We start from the raw sequence: 10,450 nt of genomic DNA on the forward strand, positions 1-10,450 counted from the left end.
CAGACACGGACTGAAAAAAAGTTCGATTCATATGTGTCAATAAAAGTGTAAAAACCGTATTTATTTCAAATAATTTGCGAAATAAAACCCACCGTATTAGGGATTACATGGTTAGGAAACGTGATAATGTTACAAATATCTTAAAAATTTCCTCTTCGGTCATATTTTTATCCGTTTCCTCGTCAATATGCGAGAGCTTAGAGCGATGCGCGCTCCCGCGACAGGGGATGCAAATTTGGGCAGGGGGGCTTTTCTGGGCATAACACCGGTTCATTCCCTCTCTCTGTCCCCAGCAAGAACCGAACCAAGAGAACCCATGGCTTCCCAGAACATGGACCCCGCAGCGGCTGCAGCGTCCTCCGCGGCCGCCCTGAAGGGCAGTGAGAGCGGCAGCAGCGCCGCCAGAGGCTCGGTGACCAAGCGGTGAGTCCCGAACCGGAACCTCCAGAACCGGTTCAATAAGCAGAGCGACTAAGTCAGAAGCAACGAAACGTCATTTTGTTGCCATGGTAACGGAGGAACATGACCCGCAGCAGACCCAGTAGCTCCGAGTTCCGGGTCCAGAACCTGCTGCAAAAGTTCTGGTTTTGGATCCTGTGGGTTCAGGTTCGGTGTGTAAGACTGAAGGACTGAGTGTCCAACCACAGGAGCTCCACAGGGCGCCTGTCTCTCTCTCTGCACTTCAGCCCGACCTCTGTCCTCTGCAGCAATACTCAGATTACTCTGCAGGTTCATCAGACAAAGGCTGAGTGCAGACAGCTGGGAGGGAACAGTCAAATCATCTAAAATGTCAGCAAAACAAGGTAATGACCAGGGTCAAAGGTCAAACCAGATTTCCATCATGGGAGAAGAAGTGGAGGTGGTGAGGAATATAAAAACCTGGATGTTCAACTGGACACCAGAGACGGAGGAGGAGGAGATCCTTCAGGGTTTGGATCTGCTGTCTGTTGGTGAGAGCAGAACCAGAGTCTGGTTCTGGTTCTGCTCCAGAGGCTGTGGAGCCTCTGGAGATGATGATGCATAGAAGGATTCTTCATACGGTCAAGAGAGTTGTGGCCAATCCTGACCATGGTCTTCAGGTTTAGTGCAGCACAGACTGCTACAGGAGAGTTTATTGGACCCAGTAAAGTATTTTTGAATGTGTGTCTCTGTCCTCAGGCTGCAGCAGGAGCTGATGACCCTCATGGTGAGTCCATTTCCTGACTCTTTTTTCTGTTGCCATAGTAACTGATGGCCTGTTACCATGGTAACGGAGCCATAGATGGGTTCGGTGCCCAGGAGAAATGTAGCAAACCCAGAGTGGACCGACTGGTCAGAACCGGGTCCAGATCTGGTCCTGCTGGTTCTGAACTTCAGACACCAACATGAAGAGCTTTCTGAACACTATCTGGATCGCTGGATGATGTCATCAGAACTCTTGGTTCTGGTGGGGGAACCAGCCGAACCAAGAGCTCGTCTGGTTCCGGTACCAGAACCATCCAATCAGACTCAGGAACAGGGAGGGACGGAGTTGTTCCTGCTGTCGGGTCGTCACCAGATGATCCAGAACCAGTTCATTCCTCCATGGTTCATTAAGACACTGAAGGCCCAGCAGAACCGGCCCGATTGGGCCCAGCAGGACAGACCCTGACCACTGGGGATGAACTGGTGCTGGTCACCTGACACCGCTTCACTCTGAGCATGCTCAGACTCATCTTGGTCACATGATCACTTAATGCATTGTCTGCCGTGTGACCTCTGACCCGGGTCGTGTGATTCTGCAGATGTCGGGTGATAAGGGCATCTCGGCGTTTCCAGAATCTGATAATCTCTTCAAATGGATCGGAACCATCGATGGAGCTCAGGGGACGGTGCGTACTCACCCGTCTCTGTGTTTCTGGTTCCCCTGACCCGGTTCTGACCCGGTTCTGCCTCCAGGTGTACGAGGGGCTGCGGTACCGGCTGTCCCTGGACTTCCCGGCCGGCTACCCGTACCAGGCTCCCCGGGTCCGGTTCGTGACGCCGTGTTTCCACCCCAACGTGGACGATCAGGGCGCCATCTGCCTGGACATCCTGAAGGACAAGTGGTCGGCGCTGTACGACGTCCGCTCCATCCTGCTGTCCGTCCAGAGCCTGCTGGGAGGTACCAGAACCGCCAGAACCAGGTCCAATTGCCCTCCACCGGGCCACTAACTTGCTGTCTCTGCCCAGAACCCAACAATGACAGTCCTCTGAACACGGCCGCCGCAGAACTGTGGGAGAACCAGGATGGTAAGCGAACCAGAACCAGAACCTCTGGGCGGCCCAGTTGTGTTCTGACCCGTTTCTGTTCATCACTCTGATCAGATCAGCTGCTCCTCTGTAGCCAATCAGTGGCAGGATCTCTGATCAGAGCTGTGATTCGTCAGTCTGCCTTCAGTTCCCTGCCACACATTTCAGATTTTGGCCCGGTCCAAATCTCCTCTCCCTCCCTCGCTCATGTGAAGGTTAAAGGTCGCAGTAGAACCCATTTTGGGTTCTATTAAGCGAAGCGTATTACCCACAATTCACTGCGGCATTTTGAGTTGAAAGGCGGGTTTATGGCACCGTTTAGTTTTTTCTGACGAGGAACTTTAGTAATAAAAAGGTTTGATATAAACTGAGCAGAAAAAAGAATCAAAATGAGGAAAGTAAAACAAAATGAGACAAATTTCCACATTTATGAAATATCTTGAGTTTATTTGTGGGAATAGAAACTCATTATTATTAGACTAGAGGAGAAAACTGATGAATCATAAAGTCTCAACATTCAGTTTATTTAAAAAAGACGTTTTGGTTCCATCAGTCTTTATTTTCCACATGTAGCATCAGACAGTAGTTTTTATATCAGCCATATTGTCCTGAACTTTTAGCTCCACTTTATACCAAACTAACTTTTAGCTGCACAAAACGGATGTTAAAAAAAATCATGTCTGTTAGTCAAATATTGATAAATTATTTTAATGTGTATTTTTGCCATAAAATCAGTTTTCAGAAGTATTGAAATGATTAGTTTCTCTGAACATGAGGGATTATTCAGAGTTTTGTATTCAACACATTTCAACATCAGAAATATCTTTATAATCTGCTTTTGGCAGCAGAATGACCCTGAAGTGACCTTCAGAGGAGCAGGTTACTCTGCAGTGCATGATGGGAGCTCAGTCTTGACGCAGTGCATGATGGGAGCTCAGTCTTGACGCAGTGCATGATGGGAGCTCAGTCTTGACGCAGTGCATGATGGGAGCTGTTGTTTCTCTTGCAGCCTTCCGGGCTCACCTCCACGCCACGTTCCAGCAGTGAAGCAGCTTCTCTGTCTGACTGTATCATATTTTTATGTTTGTTCGCCTTTGTGTTAATAAAGAATCAGGTTCTTAATCAAACCAGACTCTGTGTCTACATCAGAACCGGAACCAGAACCGGAGTCGCATGGAGCCGTTTTCTCCCTGCTGGGGTTTAATTTGTTCCTCATAAAGTGAAATATTTCCTGATTGTGGATGGAAGCCCAACATGCAGCGTCTCAAACTGAAATGTTCACATCGATAAAACGGATTTTGTGCTGCAGAACCTTCATGAGGACTAAAGGTTCTGGTAGACGCGTTAACTCTGGACCCGACAGAACCAGCACATCACCTGTTGACCCAGATCATGGTCGTCTGCTCCATCAGACTGAATGGATGGACACTTCTTCCTTCCACTCAACTTTCTGTGCAATAATTTTCTCATGATTCTAATCCTGTGCTACGTTCTGGGTCAAGATTTCTGTTGGCCCAGCAGAACCGATCCGGGCCTATCCGACCCAGCAGCAGGTTCCCTGGCAGCAGGCGGGCAGCCTGATGCTGCCACCGCCGCTGGACGCCACCTCCACCTCCATCAGGTCCTCCAGGCTTTCCTCCGGATCCTCGGCGTCGCTCAGAACCTCGGCCCACGCCGGCTGGGTCGACTCCACTGACCAGAACGCCACTGGGACCTGCAGAACCAGAGAGAGCTGAGCCCAGTTCTGCTGAACCCGGTTCTGCTGAGGTTCTGGAGGTGGACTCACCCTCTGCTGCAGCTCACCCAGCTGGGCCTCCAGGCTCGCAATGTGATTGGTCAGATCTGGACTGGGCTCTTCCTCCAGAACCAGCCAGGGGATTTGGACCAGCGCCACCCGGGCCGCCAGACCCACTGGGCCATCGGTACATCCTGAGAGGAAACGGCAGAAGAAGAGGATGCTCCAGTCTGCCCTCTAGAGGCAGAACCCCGCAGGTCACTTCAGGAACTTGATCCGATTTTAATTTATTTTTTTTAAATTACAGAAAATATTTTTAAAAGTGGATTTTATTCAATCCTTTCTGTGAGTTTTAAGATGGATTATTAAAATCATAATATTAGCAGAATAAAAATGCAATCTTACCAGAAGAACATTTTAAAATTAAGAAAAAGATCTTCACTAATAATTATCACTAAAGTGTTAAAACATGAAGCTTTTCCTCACCTGTAAAACTTATAACTTCACAAGATGCTCAACATTTATCCTTTTGATTTTTTGTGTTTAATTTTTACAACTTTATTCTCGAGTTTAAAAGAAAAAAATAAAATAAATTAGTCCTAATATTCCGTCTTAAAGTTGACCTGAATTCAAAGGCCAATCAGACATTTATCAAACAAGATGGCCGCCCTGGGCGATGACGTCACTGACCCACAGAAACACGAGGAGAGCAGCTAAAAATGTTTTCCACAAATTAAATCTTCATAAACCAAATTCAATTCATTTCTAAAATCCGTCAATCAGACGCAGGAGGGCGGAGCCAACAACTCACCTGTGTTCACCAGTGAGCGTCTGCTGGAGCGCTGCGTCAGAGGGAACTGACCAATCAGGTCTTTGGCCCTCCGGAGGTCAGACAGGAAGTTCTCTACTGCAGACAGGAAGAGAACCCAGAGCCGTTCTGCAGCATGTCTGTCGTCCACGGCAACGGGGGCGGAGTCACAGGCAACGGGGGCGGAGTCACAGGCAACGGGGGCGGAGTCACAGGCTGACAGCAGGCGCAGCAGGCGGCGAGACAGACCTGCAGAGGGACAGGTGAGTCCAGGGGGACAGGTGAGTCCAGCAGGACAGGTGAGTCCAGCGGGACAGGTGAGTCCAGCAGGACAGGTGAGTCCAGCGGGACAGGTGAGTCCGGCGGGACAGGTGAGTCCAGCGGGACCGACGGAACAGGTGAGTCCAGCGGGACAGGTGTTACCTGAGCAGATCCGGTGAGCCAGCGCTCTCGTCTCGTCCATCTCCTCCCGCAGGAAGCTGCTGTCGGCTGAACTTCCCAGCGACGCCGCCAGTTGCTGGAAGCAGGAAGTGACGCGGCTCAGCGCGTTCTGAGCCCGCTCACACTCCGCCTGCTGCCGCCGCCGTCCCGCCGTCAGCTCGTCCACCGAACGACGCCACCGACTCATGACAGCCAATCGGAGCTCAGTGTCGGCCTGTGATGTCATCAGAGGTCAGGGGTCAGCGGTGAGCTTTAGTTTGGGTTCAGTCCGGTTTAGATAGAAAACATTCTGGTTCTGGTTCTGGTTCTGGTTCTGATTGATGGTGATCACCGCTGGCGCCTCCAGAAAGTTTTCAAAATGGTGGCCAGATGGTTCTCTGGGGGCCACCAGGATTGCGGTGGGGTCGAGGCCCCCGGTCCGCTGGCGGCGCCACTGGTGACCGGCGGACGTTTGACCGCCAGGTGGCGGCACACAGCGGTCCAGGCCCGGTTCTCCTCGGAACCTGCAGGCCGTCTGTCCGTCGTCACGTTTCCCTTCTGACGGTTCGCTAATGAACGAGCCGCTGGAATCCAGACCGCAGAACCGCAGAACCGAGAGGAGCTTTTACATCTGAACATGAACTGAACTGATTCTGTCTGAGATCGGCTCGGAGCCGGTCAGCTCTGCACGTTCTTTCCTTGCATTAATAACGACTGTATTTTATTTTACTGGTGAGAAATGTATTTAAATCTTTAATTTCAACCAGAGTTAGAGGTTTAAACGGAATAAATCAAAAGGAATGTACACTCTAAAAATTAAATCTAAAAATGTACTTGACATTTTGGTGCAACAAATTTATACTCATAAATTCTGAGTGGACTGGAAACCAGTCCAACCTGTCAGATATTATGAGTCACATCATAACTTCACCGTCCTGTAAGCTGAGTGGAAACAGGAGGGTCAACAGGCTGAGTTTATAAAAATAACTGACATTATGAGTTAGAAAAGTAGCAAAGTTGAGTGAAAAGCACATAATTAAGAATGTTACTGAAACATTTGGTTCTCTGATAGATCAATGTAAAAACTTCATCAGACTGAACCTCCATGCTGCTACCTGATGAATTGCTCTTCTATTAAATAATTCACAACGTTATTATTAAAGACATGTTGAGAGATTTACCTGAAGCGTCTCACCTGCTGCTGCTCCCACCTTCCTCTGCGCTGGACGCAGGTTTCTGAAATCACTCAGCTCCTGCTGCTCCACAGGGAGCAGTTTGTGTTTTTAATTAGCAGGTAGAACAGCTGAGTGCGGATGGCTGTGGGCTCCCAGAGGCCCGCCCCCCTCAGCCTCACCTGTCCAGGTGGAACAGGGAACAGGTTCGGTGTTTCCATTGAGGAGACGCAGCGTAAACTGGTTACATCACCCAGTGAGTCATGTTTTCTGTTCCAGCTAGAAAAGCTCAGCTGCAAAACCTGAAACAAATCCAACTGGTTTTGTCTCCGTTACATTTATTAGTTTCTACAAAAGTCGGCAGTCCGCATGCGACACGGACAGGAAGTGGCAGGAGGTCCAAATCGCCACATGATTAACACACTATTGATTAGTGATCAAGTCAAACATTGGCACTTTGACAGGAAATTAAACCGATTATCTGCAGAGCTTCAGCGGATAATCGGTTCAGCAAAAATACAGTTAGCTTAGCACAAATACTGGAAACGGTAGCGAAGTCAGAGACGGACAACAGAACTGAATTTAGCATCATGTTAGGAGAAAACAGAAATTACCCAACTTTGTTTCTTATCTTTGTCCATGGCTAACATTTTTCACTTTTCATGCTAAGCTAGGCTAACACTTTCCCTTCCAGTTATTTTGCTAAGCTAAGCTAGCACTTGCACTTTGCTTTGTTTTAATACTGAGCTAGCATAACACTTTCACTTACAATCATTTTGCAAAGATGGAAAAACACTTAATTCCTACTTTTTATGCTAAGCTATGGTAATACTTTACCTTAATTTCCAGTATTTTGCTAAGCTAGGTTAACCCTTTCTCTGTCTTTTTGCTAAATTCAACACATTCTCTCTGTTTACCATTCTTGTGCTAAGCTATGCTAATGCTTTCCTGTTATTACTGTCCTTATGCTAACTCAGTCCTAACCCATAGCATTTACCAACATTTCTTGTGTTTGCGCTACATTAGCCTAACATCCATTTTCACCAGTCTACGTGCTAGGCTAGGCTAGCATGTCTCCAATGTTTGGGTTATTTTGTTAAACTGGGAATATTCCTGGTGGTCAGGAGGTTCACTGACAAACAGAATTACATATTTACATACAGATTGTTACAGAGCATGTTATTAGCAACATGCTAACAGGAGTTTCCAGCCCGTCCCTCTCTGGCTGTGAGGATGAAACTTCTGGTCCGTCTCTGTTTTGGCCAAGAAAGTGATGCTGGTGCTCAAAAGAGGCGGGGCCTTTACCGCCTCCACCAATCAGGAATCAGCTGAGAGTTCAGGTCTTGTGTTTCTGTGGCTTCGCCGCTCTGGTGTCCTCGTTGCCATGGCAGCAGCCTTTGTTATCGTCATGGCAGCCTGCGCGCAGCGATCGCCTCCCTCACCTCGTGGCAGATGCACTGGCAGAATCCGTAGAGAACGAGCAGCAGCAGCGTGGACGGCACCAGGCTGACCAGAACCACGCCCAGCAGCAGCTGGCCCATCATCAGCAGGTAGATCCCCAGAGGCAGCGAGCTGAAGTACACCTGGGGTCAGAGGTCACACACCTGAGCCTTACTTTTCACGCAGAAACAACGTGTGAAGTATTCTGTGTTTATCATCATAATCGTCAGTTTTATTTATAAAACGCTTAAAGTGCAGTAAAGAATGAAAAACTCAATAAAACGACGAAATTAATACCAATGAAGATTAAACAACTTAAATCTGTGCTTTGTTTTCACATCTAGTCTCACAATAATCAATAGATCAATAATGATAAACTAAAACAATAATTACCGTTTGCATGATTTATTGTTTTTCTTTCTACCAAAGTCGTCAGTCTGAAGGTTTTTTTGAGTCCAAACTTTATAATTCATTTTATTTATTGTTTCTGTTGTTTTAAAATGTCCATTAACATTTTAAGTTTATTGATCTTTCAGAATAATTATGATGTCATTTCTGTTATATCACTGGAAATGATCTGAAAACAACAATATCATCGTTTATCATGAAAACTTCTACAGGCTTTTAATCTGAAATGTAAAATGTTTATATTTTTTGTACAGAATGTTTTGTTCAAATTACCTTTAATTTAATCTGTAAACGATTAATCAATTATTAAATGAACTGACAATTATTGATCAATCTGGTTAACTGTTTTAGTGGCCCTACTAGTTAGTGACGGTGCTAGCTTAGTGCTAGCTTAGCGCTAGCTTAGCGCTAGCTTAGCGCTAGCTTAGCGCGTCACTGACCATGCACAGCGCCCCCAGCAGGCAGCGTGGGAAGCTGCGGGACGTCCAGGCGCGACACTTCTGAGACGGAAAGCTGCAGGGCAGCGAGTCCAGGCTGGGCGGCCGGTACAGACCGACCACATTGATCATGCTGACCGAGGACGGGGACGGGGACGGGGACGGGGAGTCGTCCGGCAGCTGCATGATGGTGATGACCAGGCAGTCTGAGGACCGGAGGGACGCGTCCGTCCCCGCGGCTGCTGCTGCTGCAGAGCGGAGAGTCAGACCAGAGACACAGAGACAGACAGAGAGACAGAGACAGACTGAGACACAGAGACAGACTGAGACACAGAGACAGACTGAGACATAGAGACAGACTGAGACACAGAGACAGACTGAGACACAGAGACAGACAGAGACAGACTGAGACACAGAGACANACAGAGACAGACAGAGACAGACTGAGAGACAGAGACAGACTGAGAGACAGAGACAGACAGAGACAGACTGACCTTTCAGAGCAGTGGGACTCAACACCACCTCTGAACTGCCGCCATCTTTAACTGCTGATCCGTCCTGCTGGACTCGGTCCTGACAGGACAGAACCGCCATGATGTGTCGGTCATCTTCCATCAGCCACACCTGGAAACACGGAACAAGGAGACAGAGTCCCAACGTGGACTGGAGTGGTGGACAGTCCTCCACTTCCTGCTCCCGTCCTGACACCCGTCTCACCTCCTCATCGGGGACGAAGGTCTCGTGGCGGCAGAACGGGCAGCTGATGACGGTGGGCGAAGCGTCTCCTGAAAGCAGGACGACAGCTCACAGCAGCTCTGTGACGGAGCAGCAGCACACCTGGCAGGTGGACTCACCCATGTCCACCATCTTCCTGAGACACTTGGCGCAGACGCGGTGCAGGCAGCCCAGCAGTTTGGGTTTCCGGCTCCGGGTGTCGTACCGGTTGTAGCAGATCTTACACTCCAGCTCCTCCACGGTGTAGACCAGAGACTGAGCCCAGGTCTGGACCTGCACACAACACGCAACAGGCTGCCGGTCCCTGAACGCACCACGACGGCTGGAGGACGACCCAGAGACGGGCTCCAGAAGCAAGGGATGATGGGAAATCTCACCTTGCCCTCAATCTCCTGGCCAAGCTCCGCCTCCACCAGCCGGTTCATCTTGTTGGTGGCTGATCAGTCAGAGTCCATCCGTCCAACCAGGAGGACAGACGTCCATCTAGGGAGACACATGTGAGACAGAGACAGGTGTCTCATGGCCCGCCCTCCAGGTGACACGATCAGAGACACACCTGTAATCTACCTGTGGGAACCGCAGGGGGTCTGCAGGGGGAGGAGGATTCACGTTCAACTGGAATCTGCCACACTTTGGAGAAACAACCGGGTCAGAACCAGAACCGACATCTGAAGGAACCAGAACCGACCAGAACCAACTGACCCAAAACCATCCGACCCAGATGGTCCAGAACCATCTGATCCGGAACCATCTGACACAGAACCATCCGATCCAGAACCATCCGACCCAGAACCATCCGACCCAGATGGTCCAGAACCATCTGATCCGGAACCATCCGACCCAGAACCATCTGACCCAGAACTATCTGATCCAGAACCATCTGATCCAGAACCATCCGACCCAGAACCATCTGACCCAGAACTATCTGATCCAGAACCATCTGATCCAGAACCATCCGACCCAGAACCATCTGATCCAGAACCATCCGATCCGGAACCATCTGACCCAGAACTATCTGATCCGGAACCATCTGACACAGAACTAT

General features: G+C 49.1%; 4 protein-coding genes across 12 annotated transcripts in view; 2 read left to right on the forward strand and 2 right to left on the reverse strand.

Annotated features, from left to right (window-relative positions):
• The window catches only part of LOC103460352 (ubiquitin-conjugating enzyme E2C), a 4,898-nt gene extending 1,521 nt beyond the window's left edge, over positions 1 to 3,377 (forward strand). The window contains exons 2-7 of one of the 4 annotated variants that reach the window (XM_008402465.2): positions 294 to 423; positions 1,159 to 1,186; positions 1,764 to 1,850; positions 1,918 to 2,122; positions 2,191 to 2,250; positions 3,096 to 3,218. In XM_008402465.2, the coding sequence (XP_008400687.1) occupies positions 317 to 423; positions 1,159 to 1,186; positions 1,764 to 1,850; positions 1,918 to 2,122; positions 2,191 to 2,250; positions 3,096 to 3,103 (495 nt within the window). In that variant the 5' untranslated portion in view covers positions 294 to 316 and the 3' untranslated portion in view covers positions 3,104 to 3,218. Of the gene's footprint in view, positions 1 to 293; positions 424 to 1,158; positions 1,187 to 1,763; positions 1,851 to 1,917; positions 2,123 to 2,190; positions 2,251 to 3,095; positions 3,219 to 3,259 lie in introns of those variants that run through there. The other 3 variants (XM_008402467.2, XM_017303272.1, XM_008402464.2) reach the window with 3 other exon arrangements.
• An 88-nt stretch (positions 3,378 to 3,465) lies between these two features.
• LOC103460353 (regulator of G-protein signaling 9-binding protein) lies at positions 3,466 to 6,615 on the reverse strand. Of its 3 annotated transcripts, none has more exons than XM_008402470.2 (5): positions 6,409 to 6,615; positions 5,217 to 5,448; positions 4,797 to 5,042; positions 4,037 to 4,179; positions 3,466 to 3,964 (listed from the first exon to the last, which is right to left on the reverse strand). In XM_008402470.2, the coding sequence occupies exons 2-5, from the start codon at positions 5,419 to 5,421 to the stop codon at positions 3,785 to 3,787; spliced, it is 774 nt and encodes a 257-aa protein (XP_008400692.1). In that variant the 5' UTR covers positions 5,422 to 5,448; positions 6,409 to 6,615; the 3' UTR covers positions 3,466 to 3,784. The 3 variants fall into 3 exon arrangements, with proteins under 3 accessions (XP_008400692.1, XP_008400691.1, XP_008400690.1); XM_008402469.2 differs by having other exon boundaries at positions 6,395 to 6,615; XM_008402468.2 differs by having other exon boundaries at positions 5,217 to 6,615.
• An 88-nt stretch (positions 6,616 to 6,703) lies between these two features.
• LOC103460355 (E3 ubiquitin-protein ligase RNF182) overlaps positions 6,704 to 10,450 on the reverse strand; it is a 5,626-nt gene continuing 1,879 nt past the window's right edge. The window contains exons 2-8 of one of the 4 annotated variants that reach the window (XM_017303270.1): positions 9,962 to 10,035; positions 9,783 to 9,888; positions 9,525 to 9,678; positions 9,388 to 9,455; positions 9,165 to 9,294; positions 8,674 to 8,918; positions 6,704 to 7,968 (exon numbers count right to left, since the gene is read on the reverse strand). In XM_017303270.1, the coding sequence (XP_017158759.1) occupies positions 7,792 to 7,968; positions 8,674 to 8,918; positions 9,165 to 9,294; positions 9,388 to 9,455; positions 9,525 to 9,678; positions 9,783 to 9,830 (822 nt within the window). In that variant the 5' untranslated portion in view covers positions 9,831 to 9,888; positions 9,962 to 10,035 and the 3' untranslated portion in view covers positions 6,704 to 7,791. The remainder of the gene's footprint in view (positions 7,969 to 8,673; positions 8,919 to 9,164; positions 9,295 to 9,387; positions 9,456 to 9,524; positions 9,679 to 9,782; positions 9,889 to 9,961; positions 10,036 to 10,450) is intronic. The other 3 variants (XM_017303269.1, XM_017303271.1, XM_008402472.2) reach the window with 3 other exon arrangements.
• LOC108165951 (putative mediator of RNA polymerase II transcription subunit 12) overlaps positions 9,973 to 10,450 on the forward strand; it is a 1,026-nt gene continuing 548 nt past the window's right edge. Inside the window, exon 1 of the mRNA XM_017303273.1 lies at positions 9,973 to 10,416. Coding sequence (XP_017158762.1) covers positions 10,127 to 10,416 — 290 coding nt within the window. The 5' untranslated portion in view covers positions 9,973 to 10,126. The remainder of the gene's footprint in view (positions 10,417 to 10,450) is intronic.

This window comes from Poecilia reticulata, unplaced genomic scaffold (assembly GCF_000633615.1).
Source record: "Poecilia reticulata strain Guanapo unplaced genomic scaffold, Guppy_female_1.0+MT scaffold_233, whole genome shotgun sequence".
Taxonomy (NCBI): domain Eukaryota; kingdom Metazoa; phylum Chordata; class Actinopteri; order Cyprinodontiformes; family Poeciliidae; genus Poecilia; species Poecilia reticulata.

Coding starts and splice junctions, on each gene's coding strand:
- LOC103460353 (XM_008402468.2), bottom strand. CDS start 5,460: ATGACATCACAGGCCGACACTGAGCTCCGATTGGCTGTCATGAGTCGG. Junction 5,043..5,216: donor GGCTCACCGGATCTGCTCAG/GTAACACCTGTC, acceptor GTCCCTCTGCAG/GTCTGTCTCGCCGCCTGCTG. Junction 4,180..4,796: donor ACGCTCACTGGTGAACACAG/GTGAGTTGTTGG, acceptor GTTTCCTCTCAG/GATGTACCGATGGCCCAGTG.